This window comes from Chiloscyllium punctatum, chromosome 41 (genome assembly GCF_047496795.1).
Source record: "Chiloscyllium punctatum isolate Juve2018m chromosome 41, sChiPun1.3, whole genome shotgun sequence".
In the NCBI taxonomy this organism is placed as follows: Eukaryota; Metazoa; Chordata; class Chondrichthyes; order Orectolobiformes; family Hemiscylliidae; genus Chiloscyllium; species Chiloscyllium punctatum.
In genome coordinates this window covers 3,870,809-3,897,167 of record NC_092779.1, presented here as the reverse complement: position 1 = coordinate 3,897,167, position 26,359 = coordinate 3,870,809, and the positions used below count along the sequence as shown (strand labels likewise).

Below are 26,359 nucleotides of genomic sequence, written 5' to 3'. Positions count from 1 at the left end.
GCCATGGAAGTCTGTTTAACTAAGTGAGTGAGGTTCCAATCTGCAAATGATGCACAATGATCTGAGGTAATGCATCTCCCAAAATTGATTAAAGTGTGGCCTGCATTTTATGTTGGAGCTTATTTTAATCCTCATAATCAAACAGAATGTAAATGTAAGACCTCAGTTCCTTCAAGGCTACAGTTTCTAATCTTCTGTTCCCAGCCTAACGTTTAAAGGTCCTGATGTTCTATTTATTGAAGATCAAATAATCGTTCAGATGTGTATTTGCAGAGGGTTTGGTGATGACAGTGTCTGACTCGGTAACAGTAATTCATGCAGGCAATCCAATCATCACCATTTGCCCAATTCTGTAATTTTCAATCGCAATTCAAATAAATCTCTCCCCCCACACAGTTTGCCAGCAGCAGCTCAAAAATGACTCGGTTCCCATACCTCTCATTTCTTTTTGAAACTCATTTATCTTTACATTTCTTCAGTTTAATATAAAATCACCACCTGCCTCCAAAGGTCCTTGATTTTTAGCTTCACTGAAACAAACCAACGTTACAATATGGCCCTATCAGTATTTACCCTTTGTGATCACATAGGTCGAACCACCTTTCACCAACTTGATGCTCTCTTAGTCTTTCATGAACCTATCCAATTTACTCTCCAATGTATACACCAGCTCTACTCCAGCCAAATGTAATATGAAACCAGCATGTTGTCAGTGAAAAGCAGAAAATGAAAGAGAGGATATTTCACCTCTGGCCACAGGTGAGGTCCAGAGGACTGGAGAATAGCCAATGTTGTCCCATTGTTTAAGAAGGGTAACAGGGAGAATCCAGGAAATTACAGGCCTGTGAGCCTCACGTCAGTGACAGGGAAATTATTTGAACAGTTTCTCAGGGGCAAGGTCCATATGCATTTAGAAACAAATGGATAAGTGACAGACAGCATGGCTTTGTACAGGGGAGTCGTGCCTCACTAACCTGATCGCATTTTTTGAGGAGGTGACGAAGGTGATTGATGTACACATGGACTTCAGGAAAGCCTTTGACAAGGTCCCTCATGGGAGACCGGTACAAAAGGTGAAGTCACATGGTATCAGGGGAGAGCTGGCAAGATGGATACAGAACTGGCTTAGTGATAGGAGACAGAGAGTACCAGGGGAAGGATGCTTGTCAGAATGGAGGGTTGTCACTTGTGGTGTTCCACAGGGATCTCTGCTGTTTGTGATCTACATAAATGATTCAGAGGAAAATAGAGTTTGTGGATGACACAAAGATTAGTGGAGTTGCAGATAGTGAGGAGGATATTAAAGGATACAGCAGGATATAGACCAGTTGGAGACATGGGCAGAAAAATGGCAGATGGAGTTTAATCCAGACATATGTGAGGTGACACATTTTGGAAGGTCAATTTCAGGTAGAAATTATACAGTGAATGGCACTGTATAATACCTCAGGAGTATTGCTATGCAGAGAGATCTGGGTGTGCAGGTCCACAGATCACTGAAGGTGGCAGTGCAGATAAATAAGGGAGTGAAAAGGGCCTATGGTATACTTGCCTTCATTGGAACAGACATTGAGTATAAGGATAGACAAGTGATGCTGCAGAATTACAGGCTACACTTGGAATATTGCACATAGTTCTGGTCACCACATTACCAGAAGGATGTGGATGCTTTGGAGAGGGTACAGGAAAGGTTTCTCAGGACATTGCCTGGTATAGGGGATTTTAGATATGAAGAATGGTTAGATAGACTGGGTTTGTTTTTACTGGAACTCAGGAGTCTGAGGGGTGACCTGATAAAAGTTTATAAGATTGTGAATGGCATGGATAAAGTGGGAAGTATGAGGCATTTTCCCAGGGCAGAGGGGTCAATTACTAGGGGACACAGGCTCAAGGTGCAGGGGGGAATTTAAAAGCGATGTTTGATGCATGTTTTTTACACAAAGGGTGGTGAGTGCCTGGAATGCACTGCTAGAGGAGGGGGTGGAAGCGAATACAATAGCAGCATTTAAGGAGCACCTGGACAAGTACATGAATAGGAAGGGAATAGAGGGATACGGATCCTGTAAGGGAAGACAGTTTTAATGTGAAAGGTTGCAAGTGTGGAAGGCCATAGGTTCCTGTGCTGTATTGTGCTTTGATATGCAGAACACTCTGAAACTCCATGTGATCTGACATTAGTGTAATGTCACTCCTTTCACACTAGGTCAGTAAATTAAAGGGAGACCAGAATTTGTCGGAAGCTTCCTCTAAGTATTGTTCAACATGGAGGAGTACTGATCCATCAGCTGAGGGACATCAGTACATGATAATTGGCAGGAGGTTTCCTTTTCCATGTTTAACCTGATGCTTGAGTCTGGAGTCAATGTGAATCCAACTCTCTCCTGACTGTATACCACTGTATCGCCACTTCTGCTGGGTCCAGGGATAGTGATATTGGTGTCTGGAACATTACCTACAAGGTATAATTCCATGAGTATGATTGTCTCAGGCCAGTGCTTGACTATTCTGTGAGATAGCTCTCCTAACTTTGGTCTAAATGCCTGTCTGTTAGTGAGGAAGATTTTGCAGGGTCAGCAGGGCTGGTTAGGTGATGGGTGATTTAATTAGTTTAGTTATTTTCTTTAGATTTTGTAGCAGTTTGATCCAACTGAGTGCTTGCTCAACCATTTCAGAGGACATTTAAGAATCAACCACATTGCTGTGGGTCTGAAGTCACACATGGGCCAGACTAGGTAATGATGGCAGTTTTTTCGCCTAAAGGATCTATGTGAATCAGCCACCATGGTTACATGGTCACTATTAATATTCAAAAATTCATCAAATGAATTAAGATTTTACCATTTGTTAGGATTTGAACTCATCTCCCTTGGGAATTAGACTGGGTCTTTGGGTTACTAGTCCAGTGACATTATCACCATGTGACTCCCTTCACCTTATATTCCAAAATGTGTTTCTGGTATAGCAGTGATTGGGGGAGAAACCCATCACTGATGTGTGCATTTGATGTTCATAAGTAGGTACAATAATGACCAATTTAACACTGTGTAGAATCTAGAATTGCTTTTGAATGACTTAAAAATATGTTAGGATATTGACCTGAGATCTTGTTCCTGTTCCAATCAGCATTTATAAAATATGTTTAGACTGGACAGAGCTCAGGTTGGGGGTTGTATTGAACAGATTTCCTTTGATATGCAACAACTAACCAGTAGAGTTAAATACCCACAAAAATAAAAACTGGCAGAGATATTAAACTATATGGAAATTCCCCATGACCCCATTTTACACACCCTCTTTGCTTAGAATTTCCTAGTTTATTGGACAGTCCGGATTTGTGCTCAGTGCTACAGTGGGAGAATCGCAAAGATCATTTCTGCAACTTCATCCTGGTCAACCTAATGTAGAATGGGGAAATTGCACAAAACATTAACAGACTGAGTAGAGTGAAAGTCTAGAGTGTGGTGCTGGAAAAGCACAGCAGGTCAGGCAGCATCTGAGGAACACGAGAATCGACATTTCGGGCAAGAGCTCTTCATTAGGAATTCCTGCTGCCTGCCCTGCTGTGCTTTTCCAGCACCACACTCTTGACTTTGATCTCCAGCATCTGCAGTCTTCACTTTCTCCTGAGTAGAATCAAGGTGTCGGGATGTGAGACTTCAGAGGTCAGAATATTCAATGGTCCAAATTTACCTCAAATTCAGATATTTGCAAATGCTCACATTGTTGGTTTTGTATCACTTAGAGTTTTCAGGCTGGTCTGAATCCATCCCCAAAATGTGAGATAAAGACTAAAGGCCACTTTGAGCTTGAAATGAGTGAGGGTGATGATGCGATTGAACACAGTTGTCTCAACCAGTGTTTCAATAAACAGCAGTGGAACTAAGACATTGATAGAAATTAAATAATCATCATCCAATGGCTGATGTGAGTCTTTGATTTTATGAATTGATCTGAGACTGTTCAATGATAAAGTGCCTTGTAAGTATAAATATTCCTTTAGAATTTTGTGTAGAACAGGAAATATTCTCAAAGATGATAAGAATACCAACACTGAACAGTAAACTTGGTGGTATTCGGTAGCAGATTAGAAAGAAAGTGTAATATTTATTGTGGCACATTCAAAAATTGCGGTGAGGATTGAGAATGTCCTGTCTCAATATTAAAATCTAATCACAACAAAAAAAATTCCACAATTACTTCAAATGATAAATCATTCAAATTGGAGCTCACTAGATTTTCGTGATGTTTTGGATCATAGTTTTAGTGTTGTTGGTTGACAGTAGACAGTTACCAAAACAGACAAGGCTTTAACAAATATATTTTTCAGTAACATTTGATAGTAAGCAATTCAAAAGAACAGTATGCATCTGTAAAGAGAGATGCATATGTTGTTTTGTGTTTCATAAACAAGCACATGATGATTGACACCAGGAATGCAAACTCACATTATTAATTTTAATTAGGAAGCGTCTAATAGAAATATTCACATCAGCAGAGTATTTGTAACAATCCCACTAACCCGATGGGTAATCAATCTGACCCAATTCAGTGCGAAGAAGGATTTCTTTGGAATATGTATATCTCCTAATCGGAATGATAGAAGTGGAGTTTAATTCAGCTTTTCGGGCATTCAGAAAGTGGTGAAAGTGTGTCAGTGCTCGGCTATGAATATAAATTAGAGGAGAGGTAATGTCACAGGACTAGTGATCCAAAACCCCAGGCTAATATTCTGGGATAGGAACATTGGTTCACATCTGACAATAGCAGATGGTGAAGTTTTAATTTGGTAAAAGACTGGAGTTAAAAGATAGATTCACAGCGATCTTGAAACCACTGTGTCGATTTCCATAAAAGCAAAAGCTGGTTCACTAATGTCCTTTAGGGAAGGAAACTGTTGCTCATATCCAGTTAGGACAACTTGTGATTCCAGACCCACAGCAATGAGGTGATCATCTAACTGCTTCTGAGCAATTTGAGATGGGCAATAAGTGCTGACCTAGCCAGCAATGACCACATCTGTGAATGAGAATGGGGTTGTTAAAATTGAAAAGCGGGGAACATATGTTAAACTTCCATCAAAGCTTAGTTAGACTACAACTCCTTTGCACCTTTCTGGTCCCTGTATTCCATATACAAATGATCTTAGGACAGTGCAGTCAGTGCAAAAACAGTTCACCAGACTGGCACCACAGCTGAGGTGTTACCTGATGCAGATCTTTCAGGTTATGAGAAAGGTTAGATAGGAAAAAGTAGAAAGCAAATATTTTCATTTGTGTGATAGACCAAATCTACTGAAAAAATTCACTGATAAAGCCAATAGTAAATTCAGCAAAATCCTCTTTAGCCAGACAGTGTTTACAATATGCAGCTCACTATCACAGGGAGTAGTTTATGTCAATAGCAAAGACATATTAAAAGGAAAGCTGGAAAAATACATGAAGGAGAAAGATGCCTTAATAAGCTAAGATGAAGTGTGCCAGTCACTGAAGGTGAACATGTAGGTGCAGCAGGTGGTAAAGAAGATAAATGGCTTGTTGGCCCTCATAGTGAGAGGATTCGAGTCTAGGAGTAAGGATGTGTTGCTGCAATTAAACAAGGTTTGGGTGAGACCACACCTGGAGTACTGTGTGCAGTTTTGGACTCCTTATCGGAGGGAGGATGTTGTGGGCATAGACACAGTGCAGCAAAGGTTTGTCAAGTTGATGCTTGTGATGGTGGGACAGATACATGAAGAGAGACGAAACAGTTAGGTCTATATGCTGTCGCATTTAGACGAATGAGGCAGAGAATCACATAGGCACCTTTAAAATTCCAACAGGACAGGTAAACACAGGAAGGATATTCCTAATGACAAGAGAGTCCTGAACCAAGGTCACAGTCTAATGTTACAGGATAGGCCATTTCAGAATGAGATAAGGAGAAATTTTTTTACCAGAGAGCTTTGAATCTGTGGAATTCTCTGCCACTGGAAGCTTTTGAGGTCAAAACATTAAATGTTTCCAGAAATAATTCAATATATTTCTTACAGCGAAACACGTCAAAGGGGATGGAGGAAAAAACAGGAACAGGGGACTGATTTGGATGACCAGCCATGATCAGACTGAATAGTAGAGCCGGCACAAAGGGCTAAATGGCCTACTCCTGCTGTTTTTGATGTTTCAACAAAGTAGGGTGGGAGACACTTATATGCAGCTTAAACCCTGACATAAACCAGCCAGACAGAATGTTCTCTTTCTTTCTGAATTTCATATGTTACTTATCATGAATAAAGAGTGACCTGTGAATTTAAAACAAAGTATGATTCTCTGAGAATATCCACAGTGCGTCATCACTCCCTGTTGTCTCTACGATACAGTTGGCGAAATGAGGAATGCACTGATTAGTGTGACAGTGATTATCAGACATACTACATTGTCTTGGGCCAGTTCTAGGTCTAATTTCTGATCCCCTTGAACTTGAACTGTGCTCCAGCCTCTAAAATAGGCTCAAGATTCCACACAATCTTTAAAAAATACAAATTGCATTGTCTCCAATCACTGTCTTCCACAGTAGCTGTACAATGTGCTGGTTAACACACAATGATATATCTCTGACTGATTCTGGGATCAAGGGAGAGGATGCTCTGCATTGTATCTAAAACCAGCCAAGCACTGTCACCAGTGACAGAGCAACAGTCTTGATCTGTGCATCCAAGATGCCTGCTGGGAGTTTGGACAATGAATTTACCCAAACAGCAAAGAACTTAGTGAATATTAATGTCAAGGCATAAATCTTTCTATGCACTATGGATGCAAATAACAGAACACTTGAGGTATTATTAATCATCTATATGTGTTAATGCTCAAATGAATGTAAATGCCTATCATACAATCTGATGATAATTCTATTGTTGACATGATGTTAATGTGATCAGAATTAGTAGGCAGCCAGTGTTACACTGAATTATTACACCAGGCACTACAGAAACATGTGCTCAAGATGTTCAAAATCATTTTGCAGTGACCAAAGTCTGAAATGTGAGGGGGAGTTTTCAGCTATCTTGAGAGTTGGTAGGGAAGTTGAGAAAATACAGAAAGAATGAAGAAATCAGAAACTGAGAAGAAAATGTCCAATTGTCCCTCAAGTTTTAAACGGCAAACTCTTCGTCATAGGGACATAAAGCACAGAAGTGGCCCTTTAGTCCATTAGGTCAGATTTGCTGGTATGAGATGCATGTGGCTCCTGCAGAAAGTTGCAAGTCACAGACTTGCTGAGCTCCAAATTGAAGTCCTGATCGAGCCGTGCTGGCTATCCCTGATCAAACCTTGTCTCTCCAGGTGCAAATTCATTCGGTCTTTTTGAATTTTCTCCAATAGTTTCCCTAACACTGATGTGAGACTCACTGGTGTGTAACTCCCCAGTTTTATCTCTATGACCCTTCCAGCACTGGCATCTCATTATTAGCCCTACGCACCCCTCAATTCACTGTGTCCATGTGCATGTCCAGCAGTCGGTTAAACGTCCCCAATGACTCTGCTTCCACCGCCACCGCTGGCAACGCATTCCATGCATTCACAACTCTCTGCATAAAGAATCTACCTCTGATGTCTCCTCTATACCTTTCTCCTCAGATCTTCAAACTATGACCCCTCGTACCAGTCAATCCTGCCCTGGGGAAAAGTCTCTGGCTATTGACTCTATCTATTCCTCCCATTATTTTGTATACCTCGATCAGGTCTCCTCTCTTCCTCCTTCTCTCCAGAGAGAAAAGTCCGAGCTTATTCAACATTTCTTCATAAGGCAAGCCCTCCAGTCCAGGCAGCATCCTGGTAAACCTCCTTTGCACCCTCTCCAAAGTAGGGCGACCAGAACTGGACACAATATTCCAAGTGTGGTCTCACCAGGGACTTGTAGAGCTGTAGCAAAACCTCGTGGCTCTTAAACTTGATCCCCCTGTTAATGAAAGCCAAAACACCATATGTTTTCTTAAGTACCCTATCCACTTGGGTGGCAACTTTGAGGGATCAAAGTTACTTACTTACTCATCATATTATCAAGACTGCCTTCAGTTCAACTTTCATACCATTTCAATCCTCCTCTGAACTTGGCTTTGGAGATCAGATGGCGTGTGATTGTATATTTCTCCCAGGTTGCTTTGCACACAGGAGTATGTATACATCTCATGTACGCAGGACGTGCCTTATGGCTGAATGTTTCGCGCTTACTCACCCTGCACTTACTTGGAAGCTGTTAGCTGTGTGAGTTGCATTTTAGCAGAGGGTGGGAGGTGGCAACTTGAGGGAGGTGCTGTATAGTCAGCTGGTTGAACATGTTGCTGTGTGGTACTGTGCTACAGCAATGTCACAATTACAGCGGGCACCCAAACTGGCATTCCTGGAAGGCAAAGTCCTGAAGGGGTTCAAAGGTGGGAGAGGGTTCCAGGCAAGATTTTATAAATACTTTAAGGGCATAATGGTAACGAGGGAGAGAATCAGAGCCCCCCCAGAGATCAGCAAGGCAGTGCATGTGTGGAGCTGCAGGAGACGGAGAAGATACTGAATGAGTATTTTCCATCAGTGTTTACTGTGGAGAAGGACATAGAAGGGAGAGACTGTGGGAAATAGATGGTGACATCTTGAAAAATGTTCATATTACAGAGGAGGTGCTGGATGTCTTGAAATGCATAGAAGTGGATAAATCCCCAGGACCTGATCAGGTGTATCTTAGAACTCTGTGGGAAGATGTGATCTATATGGACTTCAGTAAGGCATTCGACAAGGTGACCCCATGGGAGAATGATTAGCAAGGTTAGATCTCATGGAATACAGGGAGGACTGGCCATTGGATACAGAACTGGCTCAAAGATAGAAGACAGAGGGTGGTGGTGGAGGGTTGTTTTTCAGACTGGAGGCCTGAGACCAGTGGAGTGCCACAAAGATCAGTGCTGGGCCCTCTACATAAATGATTTGGATGTGAGCATAAGAGGTAAAGTTAGTAAGTTTGCAGATGACACCAAAATTGGAGGTGTAGTGGACAGCGAAGAGGGTTACCTCAGGATCTTGATCAGATGGGCCAATGGGCTGAGAAGTGGCAGATGGAGTTTAATTCAGATAAATGCGAGGTGCTGCATTTTGGGAAAGCAAATCTTAACAGGACTTATACACTTAATGGTAAGGTCCTAGGGAGTGTTGCTGAACAAAGAGACCTTGGAGTACAGGTTCATAGTTCCTTGAAAGTGGAGTCGCAGGTAGATAGGATAGTGAAGAAAGCATTTGGTATGCTTTCCTTTATTGGTCAGAGTATTGAGTACAGGACATTGGTTAGGCCACTGTTGGAATATTGCATGCAATTCTGGTCGCCTTCCTATCGGAAAGATGTTGTGAAACTTGAAAGGGTTCAGAAAAGATTTACAAGGATGTTGCCAGGGTTGGAGGATCTGAGCTACAGGGAGAGTCTGAACAGGCTGGGGCTGTTTTCCCTGGAGGGTTGGAGGCTGAGGGGTGACCTTATAGAGGTTTACAAAATTATGAGGGGTATGGATAGGATAAAGAGGCAAAGTCTTTTCCCTGGGGTTGGGGAGTCCAGAACTAGAGGGCATAGGTTTAGGGTGAGAGGGGAAAAATATTTTCACGCAGAGGGTGGTACGTGTATGGAATGAGCTGTCAGAGGAAGTGGTGGAGGCTGGTACATATTGCAACATTTAAGAGGCATTTGGATGGGTACATGAATAGGAAGGGTTTGGAGGGATATGGGCCGGGTGCTGGCAGGTGGAACTAGATTGGGTTGGGATATCTGGTCGGCATGGACGGGTTGGACCGAAGGGTCTGTTTCCATGCTGTACATCTTTATGATTCTATGACTCTAAGTAATTGCTGGGCCTGTTGCTGAGATATTTGGATCATCGATAATCACAGGTGAGGAGCCAGAAGATTGGAGATTGGTTAACATGGTGCCAGTATTTAAGAAAGGTGATAAGGAAAAGCCAGAGAACTACAAGCCAGTGAGCCTGACACAGCTGGTGGGCAAATTGTTTTAGGGAATCCTGAGGGACAGGACTTAAATGTATTTGGAAAGGCAAGGGTTATTATGGATAGTCAGCGTGGCTATGTGTGTGGGAAATCATGCCTCACAAATTTGATTGATATTTCTGAAGAAGTAACAAAGAGGATTGATGAGGGCAGAGCGGTAGACTTGATCTCTTTGGACTTCAGTAAGGCATTCGAGAAGGTTCCCCATGGGAGACTTGTTAGCAAGGTGAAATCTCATGGAATGCAGTGAGAGCTAGCTATTCGGATACAGACCTGGCTCAAAGGTAGAAGACAGAGGGTAGTGGTGGAGGGTTGCTTGGCAGACTGGACGCCTGTGATCAGTGGAGTGCCACAAGGATTGGTACTGAGTCCACTACCTTTCATCATTTATATAAATAATTTGGATGTGATCATAGCAGGTATAGTTAGTAAGTTTGCAGATGACACCAAAATTAGAGGTGTAGTGGACAACGAAGAAGGTTACCTCAGAGTACGACAAGATCTTGATCAGATGGGCCATTGGAATGAGAAGTGGTAGATGGAGTTTAATTTAAATAAATGCAAGGTGCTGCATTTTGGAATAGCAAATCAAAGCAGGACTTATACAGTGTTGGGGAGTGTTGCTGAACAAAGAGATCTTGGAGTGCAGGTCCATAGCTCCTTGAAAGTGGAGTCGCAGGTAGATAGGATAGTGAAGAAAGTATTTGATATGCTTTCCTTTATTGGTCAGAGTATTGAGTACAGGAGTTGGGAGGTCATGTTGCAGCTGTACAGGACATTGGTTAGGCCACCTTTGGAACATGGCATGCAATTCTGGTCTCCTTCCTATCGGAAAGATGTTGTAAAACTTGAAAGAATTCAGAAAAGATTTACAAGGACGTTGCCAAGGCTGGAGGATTTGAGCTATCGAGAAAGGCTGAATAGAGCATAAAACATAAAACATTACATTGTAGTACAGGCCCTTCGGCCCTCAATGTTGTGTTGACCTGTGGAACTCATCTGAAGCCCATCTATCCGACACTGTTTCATTTTCATCTATCTGTTTATCCAATGACCATTTAAATGCCCTTAAAGTTGGTGAGTCTACTAATATTGCAGGTAGTGCATTCCATACACTTAGCACTGTCTGAGTAAAGAAACTACCTCTGACACCTGTCCTATATCTATCACACCTCAATTTAAAGCTATGTCCCCCAATGCTAACCATCACCATCTGAGGAAAAAGGCCCCCTCCATACCTGGCAACATCCCAGTAAATCTCTTCTGCACTCTTTCCAAAGCTTCCACATCCTATCTATAATGTGATGACCGGAACTGTATGCAATACTCCAAGTGTAGCCGCACCAGAATTTTAGGCTGGGGCTGTTTTCCCTGGAATGTCGGAAGCTGAGGGGTGACCTTATAGAAGTTTATAATATCATGGACAAGGCAAGTAGACAAGATCTTTTCCCTGAGGTGGAGGAGTCCAGACTAGAGGACATGGATTTAGGGTGAGAGGGGAAAGATATAAAAGGGACCTAAGGGGCAACTTGTTCACACAGTGCATGGATGGAATGAGCTGCCAGAGGAAGTGCTGGAGGCTGGTACAATTACAGCATTTAAAAGGCATATGGATGGGTACATGAATAGGAAGCGTTTGGAGGGATATGAGCCAGGTGCGAGCAGGTGGGACTAGATTGGTTTGGGATATCTGGTCGGCATGGACGGGTTGGACCGAAGGGTCTGTTTCCGTGCTGTACATCTCTATGACTCTCTGACACTATGACACAGTCATGGGGTTTTGGAGCTTTGTTCAATTCCACACGAAGGGGCTGGCCCCAGCCAGTCCTGTGGTCAAGTACAGGTGGTCTGGGTATTCCAGGTCTAATCCCAATGCTGGAATTTCTTGCAATGTGGAAAAGGATGGCAGGCAGCCAGCTGGAATCATGGATGGGAGAGGTGTTAGCGGTGGTGTAGAGTGTCTCCAGTGAGTGAATACAAAGAGTTTGTAATTTGGGGGAATGTATTAGTGAAAGATATGGGGTGAACATGATGCAGGCAATCGTGAGAATTATTGTCCATGAGCCTTGGTGCAAGGCATTGAGAGAAATAGACCCTCATGTGAGCGGTGGCCCTGTGAGTATAAAGTGACAGAAAGAAGATGGTAGCACTTCCCTTGTGGAGGGAAGTAGATTATTGACTTCTTCCTGCATTGCTCTGCATTGTGCGTTACCTGGGACAAAGGAATGACCCATTCTGCCATCTGGCTTTAAGCTGGCTACATCTGGTCAGCAGGCTACAGCATAGAATCATATAATCCCGACAGTGTGGAAAGAGGCCCTTCGGCCCAACAAGTTGACACTGATCCTCCAAAGAGTCTCTGGCCCAGACGCTTCACCTACCCTATTACTCTCCATTACCCCTGACTAATGCTCCTAACCTACACATCCCTGAACACTATGGGCAATTTAGCATGGCCAGTTCACCAAAGCTGCACATCTTTGGATTGCAGAAGGAAACCAGAGCACTCAGAGGAAATCCACACAGACTCGGGGAGAATGTGCAAACTCCACACAGTCGCCTGAGTTTGGAATCAAAGCCGAGTCCCTGGTGGTTTGAGGCAGCAGTGCTAACCACTGAGCCACTGTGCCACCCCTAAACCACTGTCCTGTCCCCATCTGGTCCATCAGCACCTTCAGATGCCTGTCATCTAAACCAGGAGTGAACATCTTTTTCTGTGCATTTCCTGGATGTAGAACCTTGAAAATTACAGAACGGGAGCCAGTTCCTGGCTGACAGCATCAGAGCTGACATGAAGCTAGGTTTAAATACAGCACTGACAGCAAGAAGGTTGCATGGTCCCACTAATGACCAGAACGTCCACACAATTTTGCCAGAAAAATGCTCTCGAGCCTGAATCCATAATGAGATACAGAGTAGAGGTGATGCCATACTGGTATTATTCCTGAATTGTTAATCCAGAGACCCTGGTAATGTTCTGGGGACCTGGGTTTAAATCCTGCCATGGCAGATGGTAGAATTTGAGTTCAATAAAATTCTGGAATTATGGCTCTAATGATGACCATCAAATGGTTGTTAATTGTTAGTAAAAAAACCATCTGGTTCACAAATGTTTTTAGGGAAGGAAACTGCCATCCTTACCTGGTCTGGCCTACAAGTGACTCCAGACCCACAGCAATGTGATGAATTCTTAACTGCCCTCTGGGATGGGCAACAAATGTTAGCTGAGCCAGCGATGCCCTCATCCTGTCATTAAATAAGAAGAAAAGTGAAAGATTGTATGTTCTCATTGGTGGTCTGGCCCCAGTGATTTTCACTCAGTAAAACTCTTCCACTGAATGTGGGAGTATGCAGCTCGCAGTTATGCTATAATGTAGATTGCTGGTACATATAAAGAACTCAAAGTAAATAAAAATGTGCTGATGTTTGAGCAAATGGTGAGGTAAGACCTTGGAAATGAAGTAGAAAAGCTTACTGACTCAAGACTGGCTGTCGTTATAGCCTAGGAAATATTCAAGCAAATGGCAATGCAGCAACCCACTTGTACTGTATTGCTTCTTGGAACCTTACTGCAGGGGCAGGAGAATATGTATCATTTGAATCTTCATTGTGCTTCAATGTTGCAGGATCTCCACTGGGACATTTCTCCCATATCCTTGTACTTCGGCTGAAGCTCATCAACTGGTGAAGACGCCTTAGAGTAGAAATGGCAATGGTCAACCACGAAGCAGGTTAACGTCATGAAACATCTGCCTCTTCCCCAACATTGATCTGTCAGTGTACGAATAGAACTGGCTGCAGGGTGGCAGAAGCTTTCCTCTGTTTGCAGCAAGGATTTGTTTAGTTTTTGTCACTGGTTAATGCCAAGGTAATGAGCAACAGTCCGATCTTGGAAAATCAAATTGTTGTTTGAATGGAATTGAATTGCTATCTTACAACTTAAAACTGGTGGACAAACTCAAATTCTAATCAGACCGGGGGAAGAAGTGTTCATGTGGTTTAACATGAAAATATCTGTCCCTTTTGAAGTGAGTTTAGAATAATTATCTTGTCTTATTGTGGTTTTCAGCTGAATCAAGGCTTGAGAACATTGGTTATCTATTAGGGATGATCTCTTTTAAATATTATGAGATTGGGGGTGAGTCAAGGAGTTGGTTAATTGTAAATCCCAAGGGAGCTGATGAGCTGGTTGGTGTAGTTTCTTGGTCAAAGTTAAAAATCTCACAACAGCAGGTTATAATCCAACAGGTTTAATTGGAAGCACTAGCTTTCGGAGTGCTGCTCCTTCATCAGGTGGTTGTCCATCTGAAAGAGGAAAAGCGCTCCGAAAGCTAGTGCTTCCAAATAAACCTGTTGGACTATAACCTGGTGTTGCAATTGTTAACTTTGTCTACCCAAGTCCAACACCAGCCTCTCTACATCACAATTTCTTGGTGTCACAGATTGAGGAGCCAGGGGACTGAAACCTAACGCTGCAGCGCTGTCCCTGAGAGGAGGTTGTAAAGACAGAAAGGCCCCATTGTAATCGTGGTCGGGGGAATTTAAGTTGGGAACAAGTTGAGATGAACCATTTGTGGTTTCTTTTTATTCAATCAATCTATCAGGTCCCAAGAATTTTATGGCTTGTAGACTTTCCTTGGTTAGTCATAACATCTGTCTGGCAATTGAAGGAATTCTGTGTAATGCAGCCTCCTCTTCTTTTCATGAGAATAATGTTACAAGTTATCAGATTGTTGTTGATTTAGCAAGTGTAATATTCCAAGATCAGAATTTCTAGAGCCAAACAAACTGTTGACATGAAAAGACTCATGATCTGAAAACTACTGTCAAAATGCTGATCATAACTGTTAGGATATATATCGGGCCCATTAACCAAAATTACTAAATTAACCTCAAAGAGGAAATCAATCAACAACATCTTCAGTTTTGCAACTTTTATTTTTAATACAAATCTGGATCAGCATAAATTAAATCTAAGTAAACAAGTAAATGATACTTCAATTTAATATGTAAATTTCACATTAAATAGGTGATAAACCAAAAATATGATTTACTCAACCAATAAAAATTTACTCAACCAATAAACCAAAAATATGATTTACTCAACCAATAAAAATTTACTCAACCAATAAGCAGCTGCATCACTCCACACCCAATGTGACCCTGCAAACTTCCATAATCCCAGAATGGGTTGCTGTTTTTCAGACAAGGTTGGTCAAGAGTTGTATCTACAAGATGTTTCACCACTTAGTCTCACAGTGTGATTATCATCAATTCACATCGTGGGTGTTGCATATATGGACCGAGCATTTAAAATACATTTGGACAGGTAGATGGGTAGGAAGGGTTTAGAGGGATATGGGCCAAATACAGGCAAATGGGACTAGTTCAGTTTAGGAAACCTGGTCGGCATGGATGAGATGGGCCGAAGGATCTGTTTCCATGCTGTGAGACTGTATGACTCTATAACTTTCTACAAACCTCCCCTCTCAGGTTAGCACTGTGCTGAAGGTTTAGCTTTCCATAATTCTTCTTAATCTAACCAATCCCTTACCCCCCCACCCCCAGTTCCTGATTTGTCCACATCTGGAAAACACCCAAATGTTCAGCAGTTCTGAGTTATTCACAAAGCTTTCTAGATTTTAACTCTTTAGTGGGTGGCACGGTGGCACAGTGGTTAGCACTGCTGCCTCACAGCGCCAGAGACCCGGGTTCAATTCCCGACTCAGGCGACTGACTGTATGGAGTTTGCACATTCTCCCCGTGTCTGCGTGGGGGTGCTCCAGTTTCCTCCCACAGTCCAAAGATATGCACATCAGGTGAATTGGCCATGCTAAATTGCCCGTAGTGTTAGGTAAAGGGGTAAATGTACGGGAATGGGTGGGTTGCGGGTCAGTGTGGACTTGTTGGGCCGAAGGGCCTGTTTCCACACTGTAAGTAATCTAATCTTTATAGACAACTCATGCATTACTTGCGAGAGCTCTTATGTCCTTTTCTATTACACAGAAAGCTAGTTATCTTCTAGAATAATTTATTGCTTCTTCTTGCATGAGTGATTTGTATTCCTTTTTCTCTCTCTCTGCATTTTTCTCTTTGAGGTTGCATCATACCATTGAACATCTTTACTGTTCCAGCTTGGCTGCTATTAGCAATTCACCTTTATGTCTGCAGCTATTTTTGGTGTCTGCTAAATGAATGGCTTTGTTTCTAATGTCCTTCCTATTGGTAATGCTTCCAGGCCAAGGACTGTCAGATTATTTTTGCTATTGTTATTGTTATCGAAGAAAATGATAATTGACCCCTTTACAATTGATGCAAATTCATAAAAGTTACAGATTCCACAAAACTTTTAAGTAAATTGTACCTTATTGTACAGCTTTCAGGTAAAGGTTATCACAAAAGATTGACTTCTAAGTCATGTCCAATGCTTTGGTGTTGAATAGACTTTCAGATTGAAAAAAGATTAAACTTTCTGTGTGGTGATTTACTTTCCTACGTCCTTGCCTTCAGGTTTTTGAAAACCATCCCAACTCTCACTGAGAAAGTCTCTGCAAAACGAAGGCAGAAGATTAATCTTTCCAATGTCAGCTTAGAGCACAGTTAATGCACTAGGGATAAAAACACAAATAAAAAGTGAACTTGAAGTAGGTTAAAGAAAACTGTCTCCTTGCACAAAATGGCTGTGGGTTATTTCTTGACATCACTTTTAGAGTTTTTGATGCTAATCTTTGAGGAGCAAACACATACCCCAACCTGACGCTGATTCCCTACTATCTGTAGTATCAGAAAATGTAAAATAGGAGCAAGAGTTGACCCTGTGGCTCATGCAGGCTGCTGTGCTTATCAATAAGGTCTTTGGCTGATCTGCTCTTGCCCTTAATTCCACTTTGCTGCATTTTCCTTTAACCATTTTCTCCACAGCAGTGCAAACATTTCCATCATTATTATCTATCACTTTTCTTGACCGGTGAGTTCTGCAATTTGGAACTGACTTGGAAACAGGAATATTTTTAGCGCCCAGGAAATCAGTGGAGTACAGTAAATGCAGCCAATTAGTGCATGCTGAAAGGTTGTATCCTTGAATAATTATCCATTACAGTAACGGATATATCCTTCCTCATATAATGCAATAAAGGATCTTGAGTTGACTGAAGCATTAATTTAACTCAACACATTCTGATCCTTTCTCTCTATATAAACTGTGCTCTCCAACAATTGTCACAAGTTTTTGGTTTGTGAGCATGAGCAGAACTTTTAATTGTTCATAATGACAATTAAGTTCAAGCATTAATTCTAAATTCATAAATTGGAAAGGGTGTGTTGAGCTGCAATAAGATTGTTTTTGGGTAGCCATATAGGATCTGCTTATTATGGTCTTAATTAATTCATAAGTTATCCATTCAGTAGCATTATGAAAATAAATTTGTTTGAATTCTTTTTTCAAATTGAGTCTTCGATACAGCTTTGCAGATAAAAGAATACGGCACATAAAATTCTTCAAGGGTTTGGTAGGGTGACTGCAAAGTAAATGTTTTTGTACTCACCAGGGAATCTAGACCTTGAGGTCACAGTCTTAGAACAAAGTGTTGTCCATGTAGAACTGAGATGAGGAATCAAAGAGTCATGAATCTTTGAATTTCTTTACGGCAGAGAGATGAGGATTCTGAGTTACAGAGGAGAAACAAAACAGTCAGCGATAGATTTTTGCAATGGAGGGACCTGAGGCCAGTGCATCTGGAGATGAGAGAGGAGACCAGCGTAATCTGACATGTGTATAGGGAAGAGGAATAGGCCAGCCAGCCCATGAAACTTGCTTCAGCATTCAGTAAGATTGTGGTTGATCTGCTTGTAACCTGAAGTTTCCATTCTCCCTCCTCCCTTACACCCCTTCCTTATTGAAAATCTGCCCACTCCTGCCTTAAAAATATTCAATGACACTGCTTCCACCACCTTTTCAGGAAGACCGTTTCAAAGACTCATGATTTTCAAAGAGGAAACATTTTGTCTTATCTGTTTGAAATTAGTGACCCATGTTGTTGGATGTCTGAGCAAACACAAAGGTGCAAATAGCCTCGAAACACTTATTTCTGATGTTCATGTACTTGATAAAATTTTGTATCAATGCTATAATTTGGTGCATCACCAACATTTGTCTACTAAACTGGCGAAGATTAAAACTGAAAAAAGAATTAGTTGAGTATAATTCTTTAGTCTAGTTATGTTAGCATCTGAATCCTGAATATATTTATCACATTATTTGGTTGATGATTGAATAGAATTGTTAGTCTATTAAAATAAGTGTGACATTTTCCATTGCTAACAGTGTACATTACACGTTCCAAACTTGTTTCAATTTATTACACTTGCTTGCTCAATATGAAAGGGGAGAAGGTTGTTCTATCACATCAGGCTTTCAATTACAAAGAGAGCTGACAAATGAAGTTCCTGTGAAGTTGATTGGAAGGTGCAAATGTTACAGAGAGCGTTTAAACATTCAACTTTGTTAGGAACATCAATCCGTCCTTGAGGAATCACTGCTCATTATTGAGGCCACCTGATAACTTGGGAGAGAAATGCACAGAGATTTGTGTGAACTGGTGGGGAACTCATTGTTGCTTATTCCATTGTACCATTCTTTCATATTTTCCATCAGAATGTTGTACATTTCTTAGTGTGTAAAAAGATAGAAGTAATTGCTGGAATCTGATTTTCAAGCCTTTAACACCGTAAAGTAGGTTAAATCACTTTTGTCGCTGTAATTGGTTCCTGTTTACTTTTCTGGATTTTAAATTCTGGAATCCTCTTTCAAAAACTCTCTGCTTTTTCTCACTCGTTCTCATTCTTTATGATGCTTTTTAAAACTTACTTCTCTGACAAACCTTTTGACCACCTCCTACATATACCTTTGTGTTGAATTGTTATTTCTAACACCACATCCCCAGTTGCCCCTTGAGAAGGTAAGAGTGAGCTGCCTTCTTGAACCGCTGCTGTCCACGTGCTAGAGGTTTACCCGCAATACTGTTAGGGAGAGAATTCCAGGATTTTTGTGACAGTGAAGGAACGGCGATCCAAGTCAGGATGGTGAGTAGTGCAGAGGGAATCTTGCAGAGGGTGGTGTTCTCAAGTATATGCTGCCCTTATCCTTCCAGATGGAAGTGATCATGGGTTTGAAATTACCCAACATTTGGAACTCTCTGAAATAGTCTCCCTGCCTGAGATCTTGTCAGAGATTTTAGAGGGTCCTGGCTCACTGAGCTAGATAGTTAGCCAGGAAATATTTAGAAGATCAAACTTGCTCTTACCCCTCCCCAGCTATTTCACTAACAACCTCAATGGAAAACTATCAATCTCCGTTCCCCTCTCCAACTCCAAGACATGCTTCTCCTGACTTCCCCAAGACCTGAAACTGCCCCACCCACCCCTGTCCCAACCCCTGACTCCTCATACCCCAGCCCTCCCCAGATCTGATGTTCTCAGTCTAACTCTAACCAGAACCCCCAACTTCCTCTTGATACCCTCCTACACACTCAAGACAAACTTGGATGTAACTCACAATTCCTCCCAGACCCAACATTCCAGACAGACTCTTTCTTTCTCTTTACTTCTTTCTCTCTCTCACTCATGTCACCATCCCCACCCAACTTGCCTGCCTCATGCAAATAGCCTTCTGACTTGACCTGACCCCCTCGGTCCCAACGCTCACTGAACTGACTCTACCACCGTCCCAATTCACCTACAACTGCCCCTAACCTTAATGCTTTTCCAAGTCTCACCTCCGACCAAAACTATCACCCTGCAGCATCAGCCCCTGGTTACTGTAACCTCTCACCCACGTCTGACCTGTACCTTTACACCTTACACACTTCCCTTTGCTCAGGATCTTTTAATCACAGAATGCATCAGTAATTGCTGCAAAAAGTGACAAGGTTTCAGAGGCAATTGAACACTCTGTAGTCTGCATGGATTCTTATACTGGACTGCAGTGCTTCAGCTTGGACAGAACTTTACCTCAGAAACTGCACCAAAGACAAATCGGCAATGTTTAGTCTGATAGAGATTCTGATCTAGATCAGGATATTCAGGCCATTCTATGTTGCTTTGATGTACCTACTGGCGTCTCTAGCAATAACCACAGGAATTGTATTTCATATAATGGTTAGTTTCTGCTGTGAATACTCCATTAAAAATGATTAATTCCACTGTACATTGGTGGTTGTATCCATATAAACTGTCAATAAGTTCTTGAGTATCAAGCGGATCAAGGGTTATGGGCAGAAAGCGGGAGAATGGGGTTGAGAAACGTATTAGCCATGATTGAATAGCGGAGCAGACTCAATGGGCTGAATGACCTAATTTCTGCTCCTATGCCTAACGGTTTTATGGTCTATTCTTGGTCTAAAGTGCCAGTTCGCTCAGAGCTCTGACGCCACTCCCTCTTTCACATATAGGAGCTAAAGACTTGTGTGTGGTTTCAGATCAAATATTCCACAGTGAGAACATGTAAATCCTGAAGATAATACATTTGATGGAATCTCATGTCTGCATATTTTGTCTCAAATTTGAAAGCATTTTCAAAATAGTTTGCTTGGTGCTTTAAAGCAATGTTGCCTGATGTTAGTATTTAATTTGCACTAATTTGGATAACCTTCCCATGAAGCATAGTCAAATGTTATACTGCACCAGAGGTGCTATACAGTTGTTGCAAATTATTTGCAATGAGGCTTTCAAGAGGGAATTTGACTGTTATCTGAGGAAGAACAGTGTGCAGCATTACAGGGAGAAAGGGGCAGAATGTTGTGGGTGAGTTGCTCATTCAGAGAGCTGACCCAGAATAGTAAGCAAATAGCCACCACCTCCTCTGTAACATAGAACAATACAGCGCAGAACAAGCCCTTCGGCCCTCAATGTTGCGCCGACCTGTGAACTATTCTCAGCTCGTCCCCCTACACTATCCCAAAATCATCCATGTGCTTATCTAAGGATTATTTAAATCTCCCTAATGTGGCTGAGCTGACTACATTAGCAGGTAGGGCATTCCACGCCCTTACCACTGTCTGCGAAAAGAACCTGCCTCTGACATCTGTCTTAAATCTATCACCCCTTAATTTGTAGTTATGCCCCCTCATATAAGCTGATGTCATCATCCTAGGGAAATGTTTTTCACTGTCTACCCTATCTAATCCTCTGATCATCTTGTATGTCTCTATCAAATCCCCCCTTAGCCTTTTTCTCTCCAATGAGAACAGACCCAAGTCTCTCAGCCTTTCTTCATAGGACCTTCCCCCCAGACCAGGCAACATCCTGGTAAATCTCCTCTGCAATGCTTTTCCACCTCCTTCCTGTAATGGGGTAACCAGAACTATACACAATATTCAAAGTGTGGCTGCACCAGCGTTTTGTATAGTTGCAGCATGATATTGCGGTTCCGGAACTCAATTCCTCTATCAATGAAACCTAACACACCGTATGCCTTCTTAACAGCACTATCAACCTGGGTGGCAACTTTCAGGGATCTATGCACATGGACACCAAGATCCCTCTGCGCGTTCACACTACCAAGAATCTTTCCATTGACCCAGTACTCTGCCATCCTGTTATTCTTCCCAAAGTGCATCACCTCACATTTAGCTGCATTGAACTCCATTTGCCACCTCTCAGCCCAATTCTGCAGTTTATCCAAGTCCCCCTGCAACCTGTAACATTCTTCCAAACTGTCCACCGACTTTAGTGTCATCTGCAAATTTACTAATCCATCCACCTATGCCTGTGTCTAAGTCATTTATAAAAATGGCAAACAGCAGTGGCACACCACCAGTAACTGGACTCCTTGTGGCACACCACCAGTAACTGGACTCCAGACTGAATATTTTCCATCAACCACCACTCGCTGCCTTCTTTCAGAAAGCCAGTTTCTAATCCAAGCTGCTAAATCACCCTCAATCCCATGCCTCTTCATTTTCTCCATCAGCCTACCATGTGGAACCTTATCAAAGGCTTTACTGAAGTCCATGTATACCATGTCAACTGCCCTATCCTCATCTACATGCTTAGTCACCTTCTCAAAAAACTCAACGAGGTTTGTGAGACACGACCTGCCCTTGACGAAACCATGTTGACTATCTAAAATCAAATTGTTGCTTGATAGATGATTATAAATCTTATCTCTTAAAATACTTTCCAAAACCTTTCCTACAACAGAAGTAAGGCTCACTGGTCTATAATTACCTGGGCCATCTCTGCTGCCCTTCTTGAACAAGGGCACAACATTTGAAATCATCCAGTCCTCAGGTACTGTAGACAATGATGACTCAAATATTAAAGCCAAAGGCACTGTTATCTCCTCCCTAGCTTCCCAGAGAATCCTTGGATAAATCCCATCTGGCCCAGGGGACTTGTCTACTTTCACTCCTTCTAGAATTGATAACACCTGTGCGTAACTAACCTCAATCCTTTCTAGTCTAATATCTCGTACCTCATTCTTCTCCTCTACAATATTCTCCTTTTCCTGAGTGAACACCGATGAGAAATATTCATTTAGCACCTCTCCGATCTCTAGAGGGTCCACACTCAACTTCCCACTTCTGTCTTTGACTGGCCCCATCCCTACCCTTGTCATCCTTTTATTCCACACATACCTATAGAAAGCTTTAGTGTTCTCCTTTATTCTATTTGCTAAAGACTGCTCGTGTCCTCTTTTTGCTCTTCTTAACTCTGTCTTTGAATCCTTCCTAGCTGATCTGTAACTCTCTATTGCCTCATCTAAACCATCTTGCCTCATCAACACATTAGCCTCCTTCCTCTTCTTAACAAGAGATGCGATTTCCCAGAGAATCCTTGGATAAATCCTATCCGGCCCAGGGGACAATTCTGTAACAGTTCTTTGACCGACTCTCTGATATCACAAAGCTCCCAAGGTTTTGACAGTGAGGTGTTTGGAAGGAAGGGAATTAGCACAATCTTGGAGGTTTGGGGCTGAGGATGATCTTATGTGATAAAGGCAAAGGTAGAAGCCCAATTTGCCAGGGTAAAGTAGGAGTGGGAGAGTGATAGAGAACGATCGATGTGGAGTTTAACAAATTATCTAGCAGGACCTGATGCCTGAATTTGTTTGATAATTCAGCTGAGAATGGCTTTGGATGATTTATGAAGTCAAAGGTGCTATATAAATACAAGCTGTTTGTTTCTGATTTTTTTCATGAATCCACAATGGTACTGATGGGATGTCGATGACGTTTGCTGTTTGATTGCTTGACGTTTGAATGTTGCTATGTACGTTGAATCTTATCACACCACAGGATTAAACAGCAAAATTCTGCAGACTACATTATGAAGTATATTTTCTTCAGTTGATAAAATCCTACAGTTCCTGGATATCTGGAAAAAAACCCAGAAATTGCAAGAGAAACTCAGCAGGTCCGGCAGCGTCTGTGGAGAGAAAACAGAGTTAACATCTTGAGTCTGTAATGTCTGATTTTTGGAACTATGTCTAAAATGTTCTGAGCTCCAAAGAAGAGCCACCCCAGACTCAAAATGTTAACTCTGTTTCTCTCTCCACATATCCTGCCAGACCTATTGAGTTTCTCCAGCATTCTCTGTGCTTGCTTTCTTTGGTGAACTCTGTGGAGATATATAACAGTGACTGTGAATAATTCAAACCTTTGCAGTCGGAAGTGGAAAAGTCACAGTACTGTCCCCTCAGTAGATTATGCATAAACAAGAAAGAAACAATCCAAAACATGACTCATATTCTCTCTGCTCAACTTGTGTCTTGGTGAATTTGCTCAAATCAAGGTGTTATTGATGTTTTTGGCCATTGTGCTTGAGGATAGAGTCAGACATTGTGTTCTTGGGTGTCAGATAGCGGGAAACGCAAGGATGCTTTTTCAATGCCTCTGGTGTATGAGTCAGTGGAAGGACTTTGCTTTTCCGATTATAATGAAGATCTAATATTTCTGCTTGTCTTCTCAATAGGTTGAACATGTTAAGTCACAGGAAGATTTGATGAGATCTACAGAACATCGACATCGTGGTTAAAGGATATTTTTTCTCTATCATGTGAATAAAAGCTGACATTTCTGCAGTGGGTATTCAAGCCATGGAAGGATTAGGAACTCCTGAGATTGCCTTGTGACATTGGATTTATTGGTGGCTGATTTGCCCTCAGAAAAAAATCTGAGAATATCAAACGAATTTGGATCAAGCTCAACGTGGAGTCACGATGAAAATTCCACCCACTCATTCTCTGTGTCCTGTGCTGCTCTGCCTTGGCTTTATCTTTTTCACAAGGTCTGTTCAGAACTCTATTAAGGTGGAAAGAAATCAAAGCAAGCACTTAGAGGGAGAAGGACAGGTCCATCATCGGCCCAAACGTGGTTGGGTCTGGAACCAATTCTTTGTTTTAGAAGAACACATAGGACCAGAAGCTCAGTACGTGGGCAAGGTAAAGAATTCAACTCTTACACTATCACTTTGAGAAAACTGTAGCACCTGATATATTTACTTTGAACTCATCCCATAATGAGAACTCAAGTATCATTAATGAATCCTCAGATTGTCGCTTTCTGAAGGAACCACATCCATCTCATAGAGTCATAGTCATCGAGATGTACAGCATGGAAACAGACCCTTTGGTCCAACCCATCCATGCCGACCAGATATCCCAACCCAATCTAGTCCCACCTGCCAGCACCTGGCCCATATCCCTCCAAACCCCTCCCGTTCATATACCCATCCAAATGTCTTTTAAATATTGTAGTATACCAGCCTCCACCACTTCCTCTGGCAGCTCATTCCATGCACGTGCTACTCTCTGAGTGAAAAAGTTGCCCCTTAGGCCACTTTTATTTTTTTTCCCTCTCACCCGAAACCTATGCCCTCTAGTTCTGGATTCCCTGACCCCAGGGAAAAGAGTTTGTCTATTTATCCTATCCATGCCCCTCATGATTTTGTAAATCTCTATAAGGTCACCCCTCAGCTCACCCCACTCCTTCATCAAATGACCAAGTGCTCTTCCTGAAATGTCCCGACTCACTTCAGTGCAATTTCTCTGAGCTTTTGTGACACCTGAAGGTACCTTGATCGATAAATAGAACTTGTTTGCGCTGGCAAGATGGTCAATAACCAGAGTGACATGAATTTAAAATCATTTATAAAGAGAAACTGTGAGAATGAAGAGAAAGTTTGTGTAAAGCAGCAAGCTGTTGTGATCCGCAAGCACAGAAATCAATAGGAACTTTCAAACGGGAAGTGGGTGAATAATTGAAAAGACTGTGAGGAAAGAGTGTGGAGAGGGGAGTGTGGGCTGAATTGGAAAGCTCCATCAAAAAACTGGCCCAAGGCAATGGATTGAATGGCCTCCTTAACCACCCACACCAGCCACTTGTCAATGTCCTTCATAGTCCTGTACCACCCCCCTCACAGTTTACAATTCTTCCAAGTTTTGCAAACTAGTAATATTAAACTATTAATATTAAGCTAGTAATATTACAAAAAATGATATGTTGGCACGATAGTAAATATTTCAAGAGTGCTAGATAACAAGTAGCTGATTGGCAAGAGGATACCCATACACCGGTTAAAGGAGTTCAGATTAGTTCTCATGTCATCAATTCATTAAGGTTGCAATTTCTAATAAGAAAATTGTGAACATTAATTTTAGTTATAATTCTCATTTTTAATATGGAGTTATTTTAACTTGTTTTTATTTACAATTCTAATAATTTAAGGGTCTGAACTCGTGTAACAGAACTCAGAGGCATTGATATGAATGTTTGTGAAATACCATTGCTGGTTCCTAATTCTGCCCTCAGAGTTTAGTTCAGTCACAAAATTTTAATCCAGGACTCCAAATGTTTCTTCCTTGCAATATTTATTTATTTTGATGTTTAAAATGATTTACAATTATCACATTAAACAGAAATTAAGCGATCTTATTATCATGTATCTACAAGAACTTGAACTATATTGATGTTTGGTGAATAGTTAATTGGATTCGGCATAATTAGTTTACTTTTCTTGGCTATTCCCATCAGTAGTTTTGCCCAGACCAGTGAAGCATTCTTATATTATTTTGGTTATGTTCCTAGTCTGTGATGTTGGGAAGGTTTTCTTATTCTGCTGCAGTACACTCACATTTAGGGTCTTGATCTGTTTTCCCTGTGGTCTCTGTAAATGAATGCCCTTTTGCATTCTGGGGAAATATTTTCAGCAGTGCATTTTGCTTACTCTATTGACGTAATTTAGCAGCTTTCACTTAGAAATAGCAAAATAGACAATTAAGAGTTTTAGTTGACAAATTAGTTTGCCATTCACTTGGGGACGAGAACCTTATTAGGGGCATTGCTTTGCTAAAA

The 26,359-nt window shown here is 41.7% G+C and overlaps 1 protein-coding gene across 10 annotated transcripts in view; it reads left to right on the top strand.

Annotated features, from left to right (window-relative positions):
• Positions 1-26,359, top strand: part of LOC140464825 (cadherin-18) — a 742,457-nt gene that overhangs the window by 463,662 nt on the left and 252,436 nt on the right. For all 10 annotated transcript variants that reach the window (XM_072560305.1, XM_072560296.1, XM_072560294.1 and 7 more), the window contains one exon: positions 23,979-24,447. In XM_072560305.1, the coding sequence (XP_072416406.1) occupies positions 24,226-24,447 (222 nt within the window). In that variant the 5' untranslated portion in view covers positions 23,979-24,225. The remainder of the gene's footprint in view (positions 1-23,978; positions 24,448-26,359) is intronic.